The following is a 10,420-nucleotide window of genomic DNA, read 5'->3' as shown; positions in this document are numbered from 1 at the left end:
TCGGCCCTCTGTTCACAGGAGGAACCGCCAACCTGAAGTCCACAATCGCAGCCCACTGCCTGAGCTGTCGCTAGTGCCGCATCACACGAGGGTGCAGCGGAGACGGTGTGGTCACACCAAGCCTTCCAGTCGGAGATCTGATTCCAATCCCACTTCGTTCCAGCAAGGATACATTGAGGTCCCTGCTGACACTGAGCGGCCATGGCAGTCGCAGCCAGAGCAAACGTAATACGAGACATCACTAATAATTGCTAATAGTCCATAATGTGTTGCTGTTCAACCCCACATTCTGATCATGCAGACGAAAACCGTCTGCATAAGCTGTGAATCGACACTGTCTGTCCTGTTCAACGATAGATTTTGGCCGGCAGATTATATCAATGTTCGGACGAAATGTCCAGAGTGAACAGCTGCTCCCAGTCAGAGATACCTTGCAGCCATCAGGAGGTACAGGAGAGTCACCTGACGTCATTCCGGCGAGTTCAATGTCGGGAGCGAACACTGTGATCTGGTTGGTTGGTTTTTCTGAAGGATTGACGCACTTGGCTTCTCTGGCCATCTACTACCTGTTTAAGGATGACCTCAAGTGAGTGCACGCCATCCCCAATCAGTCAGGTTTACGCCAGCCGTTGTGTCATTAGTTTTTGTCGTGCCGGCCGTAGCTTGGTTCTTGAAGCCCACCTTTGCTTTCCTAACAGATGCCGTCCCTATATTTGGCATGAGACGCAAGCCCTACCTCATGATGTTTTCCCTGTTGCAGTCTGTAGGCTACTTTCTGCTGGCGGACTACGCCACAGGGGTCGTCAGCTCCATTCTCATCTTAGGCTTGATCGCAGTGTCTGCAACTTTTTGCTCTTCTGTCGCAGAAGCTTTGTTGGTGGAAAACTCGACAGGAAACAGGTCCGCCGTTACAGCTGTGGCTGACTTTCTCTCTGCGAAGGCAGTGGGCTCTCTTCTGGTAGCCTACCTCTCGGGTGCTCTCCTTGAAACCGTCAGCAAGAAGGTGGTTTTCTGGTTCACTGCCATGTTTCCTGTCCTGATCACCGTTGGCGCGGCGATGCTCACAGATGAGTCCACGACGCCCTACGAGTCTTCTAGTCTGCAGTTCCGAGCTCTATTGGATTTTCTTCAACGCCCTGTTATCTGGGGACCTGCGCTCTACATCCTTGCGTACATGTCAGGTCCTGACTACGATGACACCTTCTTTTTCTATCTGACGAACCAGCTAAAATTCCCCCCATCTTTTATGGGAACCTTGAGATTCACCTACGGCATTGCGGCTATCATGGGGATCGTGCTCTACCGCACTATTCTCTATAAGATATCCTACCGGACGCTTCTCTCGACGTCTATCATTGTGTCGTTGCCGCTGTACCTATCTCCTGTGCTTCTAGTTGACCACATCAACCGCGCCTGGGGCATTCCAGACACTGTATTCGTGCTGAGCGGCGGTTTCCTCAATGAAGCTGTTGCAGAGGTGGGTGAGGTATCATGTTTCCACGCAGCTCCAACTGCTCCCCTTGTTGGTGATTGGTGCTGAGATATGCCCACGTGAGTCGATAGCTACCCTCTCGATGCAGCTGGCCTAGAGGGGTCCGTTTACGCCGCCCTGATATCTGTTCGAAACTTGGGTATGGCTTGTGCGAAGCTATCCTCTTCCATTGGCGCCTGGTGTGAGTTGCTGGGTGACCGACCACAGACTTCCACGTGACTGCAACAGATTTCACGTACCTGGCTGAATTCATCATAGTGTGTGGCGTTTTCAACCTGGTGCCTTTGCCTTTCACATTTCTGGTGCCTTCTCAAGCGGATCTCAAGACACTTAAGGCGGAAGAGAAGTTGGTGACAGAGCGTGTGGTCATACAGAGTGAAGCAGAAGATATCTGAGTGAAAACAACAATAATGGGCCGAATGTGCTCAAAATCGCTGGCGTTTCATGCTCAGCTAACGGACGTGAACTTCGAAGGACACCGCCTGCCACTTTCCATCACAGAGCTGATATTTGGGCTCGTGTTCCTGGTTGTGGGCGGCCTTGTGGCGGGTAGACGGTACGTTAGCCTTCAGTGCGAATTCGCTTATGAGCACGGTCAGGGCGGTTCTGGATGCCTCTTGGAGGACTTCGAGTGCTCCGTTATCCACACAACCATCAATCAATGTACCTCAACGCTACCGCTTTTCCGAAGCAAGACGGAGATGAGACCTGGCACGTACACCCTCCTCTACACAGTTAGTAATAGGGCATCCGTGAGTGGTCGTAACGGATAACACCAGATGTTCCCTCTCGTGCGCAGTACGTTGAGTTACGCAGACCTGACCACTCCGTACTTCAACCTCGATATCTACGACGAGTGTATGAATTTGACTACGAAGGGGAATCGGCCTTCAACGTACATGTGTGAGGAGAACCGCGTGGACCTCGACAACGAGTGGTACTACCCCTGCGGGTACTTACCTTACAGCGTTTTCACCGACACCTTCCAGCTGATGGACAACAACAACGTCAGCGTCCCCTTGTTAACCGACGCGGCATCTCTGAATATCCCCAGACAGTACCATGATGATTTCGTTCAAGAGCAGAAAGGCGCAGTAAATTGGCTTTGTCCCCGTATCTTCCCGCTGGCTGTCAAGGATCCACACTTCGTCGTCTGGACTCTGCCCTATGACGGACCTGTAGCCAGTAGACCGTGGGGCAAGTTCACCGTCACTGAGGAAACCAGTCTGCCGCTTAGGGTGAGTTCATGACACCGCACACACAGCTCCGCATCGAAAATCGCTGGAACGCCACGCACTGGACTGGCGAGGGGTCGAAGATCGCTGTGGTTACGTCGCTCAACACCCATGGCATGCGGTCCAATACCCGCCTGCTGCACGTGATCTTGCTGTCCATGGGCGGCGTACTGTTGGTCATGGCGCATGTGAGTTTATTGGTGGTGTGCAGGAGCTAGTCCTTGTGGTCGTCCAGGAACTCCTCCACCAAGTTTATCTGGTAAGCGACTGTGCTGGTGTTGACCTGGTCTCCGAGGAACTTCTCCAGACGGTCCACAATAGGTCGAATCCAATGGTGTTCGGGGTTGTAGAGGTAGCAATTACCCTTGATGAGGTTGACGTCCGCCATAAACTCGTGCTTGCTCCTGTATGACCGGCTCTTGCATTTTTCGACCATAAGAGCTAAATACATGGGCGTCTTGACGATCTCGTAGTAGTTCGGCGCCGTTCGTGAGTCTACCTCAGTCCAAAACAGCTGGAAGTTTCGGTCCGACTTCTTGGTGTTGAGAACAATGCGATGCAACAGCTGATTGAGCTCTTGAACGGCTCCCTCGACACTGCCCTGAAATCGCTCCTTGGGGCCCTCGACGTTGGACTCTACAAGCTTACGATGCTGTCGAGCCGTCAACCTGGCTGGCATTTTGGAGGCCGGCTCCTCCTTCTTGGGGTTCTTCATTCTCCGGCCGCGTCGGTCAATCTGCGCCTTGGCGTCGTCGGAGGTCACGAGCATCCCGACTACCGCGGTGGGGCTATCCACGTGGTCATCCCACTCAGCAGGGGCCGTTACGGGGTGTTCGGCTTGCGGCGTGAACTGCGCGTTGAGGACTGAACTCTTCATAAAGGCTGTGTTGGGGGCGCGAGGGGCTTGCTTGGCTGCTTTGTTGGCCTTGTTGTGAGGGTGCTTAGGACACAAAGAGGACGACGACGCGTGGCCAGGGGCACCGCAAGACTGACAGTTCCGTGAGGTAGCCTTGGAGGCTTCTAGTGTAGCCATAGCAGCAGCGGTGGCGCTCGTCGGCAGCTTTCTGAGGGGTCTCGAGGCACGAGCCCTCTTAGCCGGCACTCTCCTCTCTCGCCACGCCAGGAACTTCTGAATGTTACTCTCTCCGTAGATGTAGACAATCTTCTCGTCAGCCCCCTGGAAGCTGCCCGTCAACGGGTTGCGTCGGCGGCGCATCCACTTGAGGCGCGCCAGAGGAGCCCTCTGGTTGATTCGCTCGTGGCGCTCTTCGCGGCTAGACGCATAGATGTCCTTGTACTCTTCCCAGTCGGCCCGCTCTTGCGACGCTGTAACGGGTGCAATCTTCTCGTCAGTAACACCCTCCAGTAGGTCAAACTCGAGCTGGTCCACGACAGCTTCCTCGTCAGCAGCCTCGTCATCCGAGGTCATAACCGGTTCGTCTGCCTGCAGGGCTGCGCGCTGCTTGACGAAAACTCGGTTGACGGATTCCAGGTACTGGTTCTTTGTGTCCTTCATAGACATTTTTGCCCCGTCCGTCTGTAGCCCTTCCAAAGCGGCTGCGCCCTCCGTGGCGCAGCGCCGGATGAGGGCAACCTGCTCCCAACGCCCCAACCGACTCAAGGTCAGCGGGTCGATGCCCACCTTCACTAGTCGTGCCGTGAGCTCCTTGATGTTGAGCTTACGCAGATCCTCGCCTTCTCGGAGCAGCGGCGTCTGACTGAAATCCCCATCCCCCTTGTTCATGTATCCGGGTCTCAACAGGGACAGACCCTCGCCTCGGCCTCCGCTGGGGTCGCCCAGTCCGGAAATGGCAAAGCGAAGCGATGGCGTGTTGCAAACCTCGGCAATGGAGGCTGAGATGTTCCACGGCGTTAGCAGCAGCTCCTCCTCCACGTACCTAGCCACAGTGCTCAGTTTGGATCCACGGTTGGCCACTCGCTGGCGTCCCATTGTGGGATCCTCGAAGAACGAGCTGCCAATTCGCCCCCAATCTGCTACCTGTTGCTCGACACGAAGACGATCCTCTTCCGTGACGGCCATTCCAAGCATCTGCTTGCGCGTACGGCCTACCAGCTCCGCCCACTTAAGCGCGTGGGTCTCTTGTGCCGCGAGGCCAGCCTTCTCTTCCTGGTCGAGGTCCAAAACGGCACGAGATACCTTCTTGGAGTGCGACGACAGCTGTGTGATCCCCTGCTGATGCAGGCGCCACTGACCGCGAGAGACGGAATCGATGACGCAGACGGTCTCTGGGGGGAAGATTTCTCGGATGACGCGCTCTTCCACCTGACGCACCTGTCCACCGCCAGTAGTCCACTGGTTGGCCGTGACTGAGGCGGTGCCGCTGTCCTTCAGGGAGGTGAGGATCTTCTGAATCAGCGCCTGCTCAAGGAGGCCTCCAAAGACTTTGTGTACCACTCCGCGTGTGTAGACCAGGTCCGAGTGCCCGTCGGCGGCCAAACGCAACACGAAACTCTTCAACCACTCTCTTCGGTAGTCCACCAGCTTGCGACTTGATGGCGCCGGCACCCGCACCACTGGATGGTGCTGTCCGGCCACGTAGAGGGCCGCGATGCCGAACTTCTCGGTCGCCTTCAAGGGACGCAGGTAGACCTTGCACCCGCCGTTCTCCGCGTTGCGTCTTACCAACAGGAAGTCCGTGGTACGTGAGTCATGGAAACGGCCGCTCTTGTATGTGGCCTGGGCCATGCTCACGGACGGGAACACCGTGGACTTGAAGGGATGATAGTACAGAGGGACGCGGTTAACAGGCGACACGAGCATCGTAATACCCTGGTTGGGCTTGATCTTGAGGATGGAGTCCAGGAACGGGATGCCTACCGGGACGTCCTGCTCCTTCAGCACGTGCAAACTTCCAAAAGGTCCCAGACGTCCGCGAAGTTTGGCTTCCGCCTGAGAGTCTGACATGCCGCCCTTGGGCTTGTAAAGCTGCGCAATTCGCACGCTCATACCCAGGTTGGGTATTACGATCGGAGTCTCCTCCACATGCTCGATTAGAGCCAAGGGGCCTGCATCGGCGCAGGTTAAATCCTTCAGAGACTCAAAAAAATCCGCAGGGTGAAGCCGATTCGCTGCTCCGCCGCCAGCGCCTCTGGTTTTGGCCAGCCCCACAGGCCCTAAAAGGCCCCACGAGCTGTCAGACTCCAGGTGGCCCGGACTGAGCGTTCCCATGTCGTGCCCCACGAGGCACTGCTCAGTGGCGCGTACATCCCATGGGCCCTCAGTGCGGTCGCAGTCGGCTTGGGGTATGACTGCTGGTTCAGTGGGCAGGCGCGCCTTCATATCTGCGGAAGAGACCCCATTGCGGTCCTACCTGAGTACGTTTTCTTCAGGGCTTCGGGCAGGCCGGAGCGGAAGTCTGGACGATGAAACCGGCCGCATTGAACGACCCCCAAACGCGGCCACGTTCCGCGCAATTTCATAGCGACTTCGGCGTGACGGACTGCCAGGGATTGGGAGAAGAGCTTGGACCAGACCAGAATGGCTACAGTTTCGTTGCCGGAGACGCGACCCTGCACGCCTACGAGCATGCTTGTCAGGCCTAGAGTCTGCTGGCCCTGCTTCATGCTCTCAGGACCTCGCAGCGTGCTGAGCGAGTTGTGGCTGCTGGGGTATGGATGTCGACGCGCCGCGAGCTCGTCCATGCCAACGTTCATCCAAGAGGACTCAGCCCAGGGCAGCGGAAACATCAACTCGACCTCCTCATCTGGAGGGGATTTCTTCGTGAACAGGTCCGATCGTTTGTATACTCGGGGATTCCCTTCTGTATGCGACGCGGAGGATAAACTCACTGATGAGATACAGATCCGTGGCGGAGTTAGCCTTTCGAAGCGAGGTTGGCGCCAGGCAGTCGTGGGCCAAGAACGATGACAGTACGGCTTCCTGAAACAGCTTGGACGGATCATGTAGGAGTCTTCGGAGGCTGCGAAGGCCGTCTGACGTCTCGAGACCACAGGACTTGGGTAACCGATGAAACAGACTGGAGCCTTGTAAAGCCTGAATGCACGAGGCGACCTGGCCGGCTTTGGCCGGCTTCGTAGACTGATTAGTTCTTTCAGCTTCGAGTAGGTCCAGCAGCAGCAGAGCTGCCTCGGTTTCAGGAATGGACAGCCCCATCAGTAGCCCTTCCTTAAGCTTCTCGTCCGCGAAATAGCGCGTTGTCACACCAACTTCCTCAGCTCCCCGTTCTGCCCCTCCCGAGTCAGCTGACCCTGTAGCGCACATGCCGTGTGCCACATGCATGCGTGGCTTCGGCGGTAGGTCCAGAAATTTGAGCCAGAATCTCGAGACGGCTCCCACGTCCTCGCATCGGATGCTGGGTGGCCGCGTGCAGCCCAAAGGGAGCTCCTCACAGGGTGCCATCAGGGCGGCCTGGAACCGCATCCAGTTGGCTTCTTTCTCTGCGAGATTCGGCCCCTGGGGCGCCGGCTGGCTGTGAACTACAACCTCCTCCATTCCCAGAGGGTCCTCTTCATTGCCGAATAAGAACGAATCCAAGTTGTCCTGCGGCTCCGCGGCGTCGGCGTCAGGAGAGTCAGTTATATCCTCCACTACCGAATCGACCAGCCCAAGGTCATCGCCTCCAAGGTCGCCGAGTATGTCGTCAAAAATGTCGTCGTCGCCTCCCAACCCTCCCAGGGAGTCCAGTGGGTCCAAATCAAGGTCATCAAAGGGGTCAAGATTCGAGTCCAGGTGAGGGTGGTGGCCGATAAGGTCATCCAAAATATCGTCACCGTCGTCGTCTTCGATTTCTACCGCCGTCGTCACCGGCGGCACACACACCTGTGCATCATTCTCGAGCTCCGCAGGTGCATTCAGATGTTCTTCGTCTGCCTTTTCAAAGGGGGCGCAGCTTTCTGTGGCCGGCGCGGGGGGCCTCTCAGAGGGGCTGAGGAAAAAAGAGGTCTTCATTTTGGCCTGTTGCAACACGTCAGCGGAGAGGCGGGTTCGAAGTAAATCGAAGCCGGCAAGCACTGGCGCCTCCAGTTCCAGTCGTCGCCTCTTTCTCGGCGGGGTGTTGTACAAAGCCTCCACGTCTGCAGGTAAAGGTCGCTTCTCTAGCGTCAATCTGGCCAGCAGATCGTCGATGCCGGGAACGTCTGTACAGGACCACTCCGACCAGTCAGGCACGGGCAATCGAGTGGACCACTCCCTGCTCAGGGGACTCGCCATCATGTGGGCCCACTGGCGAGGTTTCGGAGGGCTGGGAGGCTCCACCACCGGGGGTGACCTCGGCGGTGACGGCTCGAGGCCCATGGCGAGATCCTCCGGAAGAGCCTCCTCATCAGCGTCCTCCAGCTTGAACCCCAAAGAAATCTGTGGCCGTTGCGGAGCCTCCTCAGGGGTAGCTGCTGTGTCCATCGCAACAGGGGCCAGATCCTCCTCCTCGTGTTTCCTAAAGTGATAATCTCCCATAACTGCATCAATGGCCTCCTCCGTCTCGTGTACCTCCTCCATGTGATCAAGGACCTCCTCAGCGATATCCTCGGCCAACTCCTCGGCTTTCAGCTCTTCCACTTCCTCAACTTTCACCTCTTCAGGCTCCTCACGCTTCGAAGGTCCACCTGCACTTTTCGCTGACAACCGCACTCGAATTCGGGGTTTGGTTCCAACGGGTTCCGCACCTTCCGTTGTCGCAGCGCCTGTCGGTTCGACTTGGGTGTCCTCGGGTTTCCGATTCGCCAGAGAGATCCGAATCAATCCCATGCGCTAATGGCAGAATTTACGCGCCGATTCGCGGCGCCCTCGCGCATTCTGTGCACACAATGGCTTACATCCGCCAGCGGGACGCCCCCGGTGCCACGGTCTTCCTGCTGACTGTCTACCTGGCCTTCTGCATGATCTTCCACGTTGGGAACTTGTTTGTGAACCATACGTGGCTTATGGTGTCGCTGGGAATACGTGGCAGCTACGACTCGTTTGAGCAGACGCTGAGCAGCAACTGCGCCTCAACGTGGATACATCTTCGATGGCTTTGCGAGAAGATCGTATTCGCCTTCACCAACAAGTCCTTCCGTGAAACGGTGGAGTTCGTTTGCGGAACCGAGTTATACCTCTCCTGGCTGCTGGAGGGGTGCGACACATTTGAGGCGGACTACATAGCACACTGGTTCCAACGAGTTGGGTATCTCTCGGCAGCTGCGTTCTTCGCCATGGCAGGAACGTGTCTGATTATATACTGGTCAACTCTTCGCATCGATCGGCTTCGGCGGAGCGTGCTATTCCTGATCCTCATGGGCAACCTGGCTAGTTTGCTTGGGCTCGGGTTCTGGGTCACCATCTCGGGACCCAACGTCTCAGCCATTTTCTCCATGCAAGCCCAACTGTTCGATCTCCGACCACTAGATTATACGGAGATAGACAGTGGATTCCTGATGCTCGTCGCCATCACAGCTTCGGCGTTACCTCTTCCTGCATTGGCGTATGTGACGTTGAAGCCCTACTTGTCAATAGACCGCGACGAGCACGCGGCCTTCATTCGCGAACTGGAGCGGGAGAAGCTAGCGGCCACGCGAGACCCTAATCGGCACTGGGTGGAGAAGTTTCGCGATTTGCTCGATGATAGACGTTATGATTAGACTAGAGAACCCTCGCTTTCACCAGAGCTAGTCGGGCACTGCTGGTGACGATCGCAGCTGTCAGCACGCTGAAAACTATGACGTAGTAGAGGGCTTCTGGACTGGACTCCAACCCCGACCGGAGGTTCATGCCCAACAAACCCGTGGCAAATACGGGCACGGCGAGGCCTACGATGACTGCGGCGGCTTCCAGGTCAAGTCCGATAATGCGATTGCGGCTGTGCAACAAGAAGGCGTGGTACTCCTGTTCCTCGCTCTGGATGGCGTTCAAGATGTGCAGGGCTCGGGTTTCAAAATCCTGCAGCGTCCCGAGGCATGCCTGAAGAAGGTACTCTCCGTTCACTCGCAGTACTCTATTGGTCTTCATGTCTGCGAGCCCTGTCAAACGAGCGACGTCCAGGCCGCCCTTCACTAGAGTTTCACCGGGGCGCCGCAACCTTTGAACCTCCCGGTAGATGCGCAGCATCTCCACGTTGACTGGGTAGAGCAATTTCAGTCGAGTTCGGAGCCGGCGACATTGCCTAAATCAGGAACCTACGTGATGGCCTACCTGAAGTGCTCAGTTTGCGTTATGTGGTGGGTGAAGGTGTCCTCCCACTTTCTGATTCGCAGGTCAATGTCTTGAACGAGAGCGATAAGCAACACGTCCAGGTGGGCCATGGCCAGGTGCTGTCGCACGACAATAGGCCCCTCAGGCAGTCTGTACTCCTGAACAAATGGTAGTGAACGCTTCACTCCCAACCCAACACACGCGGGAAGACCACGCTTTGAATCTGCCAAGATACTAAAGTTTCGATATATGCACTGAAGGACCTGCCCCATGTCCAATTGCTCTGCGGCCCGCAACACCACTAGATCCGAGGCCACCAGACCCACCACAGGCGGCATGACGACCAGGAAGCACCCTTCATGAACGCGCAGGGAGGCGCTTTCTGCCTCCGTAGCACTCAGCATGCGACCGAGTTCCCAGGCGGACAGCGCGGCCCTCGTCTGCTTCCTGAGCAGATTCATCAGGCCATCGTGGTCGAGCTCTAGGACGGCGTGGTTCTCCGAATTCACAACGAAGAAGGCAGGCATAGTAGGAGTTTTTATGACG

General features: G+C 56.6%; 5 protein-coding genes across 10 annotated transcripts; 3 read left to right on the top strand and 2 right to left on the bottom strand.

The window, feature by feature from the left end:
• Positions 1–380: 380 nt before the first annotated feature.
• KVP18_002472 (uncharacterized protein) lies at positions 381–1,887 on the top strand (the record flags this gene model as incomplete). Of its 2 annotated transcripts, XM_067953365.1 has the most annotated exons (5): positions 381–586; positions 616–1,477; positions 1,506–1,551; positions 1,581–1,673; positions 1,700–1,887. In XM_067953365.1, the coding sequence occupies 5 exons, from the start codon at positions 381–383 to the stop codon at positions 1,885–1,887; spliced, it is 1,395 nt and encodes a 464-aa protein (XP_067806176.1). The 2 variants fall into 2 exon arrangements, with proteins under 2 accessions (XP_067806176.1, XP_067806177.1); XM_067953366.1 differs by lacking the exons at positions 381–586; positions 1,700–1,887 and having other exon boundaries at positions 719–1,477; positions 1,506–1,589.
• Positions 1,888–2,271: 384 nt separating this feature from the next.
• On the top strand, positions 2,272–2,742 carry KVP18_002470 (uncharacterized protein; the record flags this gene model as incomplete). The annotated part of the gene is made up of 1 exon (XM_067953361.1): positions 2,272–2,742. One exon carries the CDS (start codon positions 2,272–2,274, stop codon positions 2,740–2,742), a length of 471 nt encoding a protein of 156 aa, XP_067806172.1.
• Positions 2,743–2,941: 199 nt separating this feature from the next.
• On the bottom strand, positions 2,942–8,452 carry KVP18_002471 (uncharacterized protein; the record flags this gene model as incomplete). Of its 3 annotated transcripts, XM_067953363.1 has the most annotated exons (3): positions 2,942–6,030; positions 6,060–6,509; positions 6,538–8,452. In XM_067953363.1, 3 exons carry the CDS (start codon positions 8,450–8,452, stop codon positions 2,942–2,944), a joined length of 5,454 nt encoding a protein of 1,817 aa, XP_067806174.1. The 3 variants fall into 3 exon arrangements, with proteins under 3 accessions (XP_067806174.1, XP_067806173.1, XP_067806175.1); XM_067953362.1 differs by lacking the exon at positions 6,538–8,452 and having other exon boundaries at positions 6,060–6,402; XM_067953364.1 differs by lacking the exon at positions 2,942–6,030 and having other exon boundaries at positions 6,449–8,452.
• A 59-nt stretch (positions 8,453–8,511) lies between these two features.
• On the top strand, positions 8,512–9,324 carry KVP18_002474 (uncharacterized protein; the record flags this gene model as incomplete). The annotated part of the gene is made up of 1 exon (XM_067953370.1): positions 8,512–9,324. The coding sequence occupies one exon, from the start codon at positions 8,512–8,514 to the stop codon at positions 9,322–9,324; it is 813 nt and encodes a 270-aa protein (XP_067806181.1).
• A 1-nt stretch (position 9,325) lies between these two features.
• KVP18_002473 (uncharacterized protein) lies at positions 9,326–10,401 on the bottom strand (the record flags this gene model as incomplete). Of its 3 annotated transcripts, XM_067953368.1 has the most annotated exons (2): positions 9,326–9,845; positions 9,875–10,401. In XM_067953368.1, 2 exons carry the CDS (start codon positions 10,399–10,401, stop codon positions 9,326–9,328), a joined length of 1,047 nt encoding a protein of 348 aa, XP_067806179.1. The 3 variants fall into 3 exon arrangements, with proteins under 3 accessions (XP_067806179.1, XP_067806180.1, XP_067806178.1); XM_067953369.1 differs by lacking the exon at positions 9,875–10,401 and having other exon boundaries at positions 9,326–9,790; XM_067953367.1 differs by lacking the exon at positions 9,326–9,845 and having other exon boundaries at positions 9,871–10,401.
• Positions 10,402–10,420: the final 19 nt, after the last annotated feature.

This window comes from the organism of the source record quoted next (assembly GCF_019968955.1).
Source record: "MAG: Porospora cf. gigantea A chromosome Unknown PgA_NODE_827_length_10420_cov_339.964, whole genome shotgun sequence".
Lineage (NCBI taxonomy): Eukaryota > Apicomplexa > Conoidasida > Eugregarinorida > Porosporidae > Porospora > Porospora cf. gigantea A.
The sequence above is the reverse complement of the archived record's forward strand: the minus strand, read 5'-3'. Positions and strand labels throughout refer to the sequence as shown.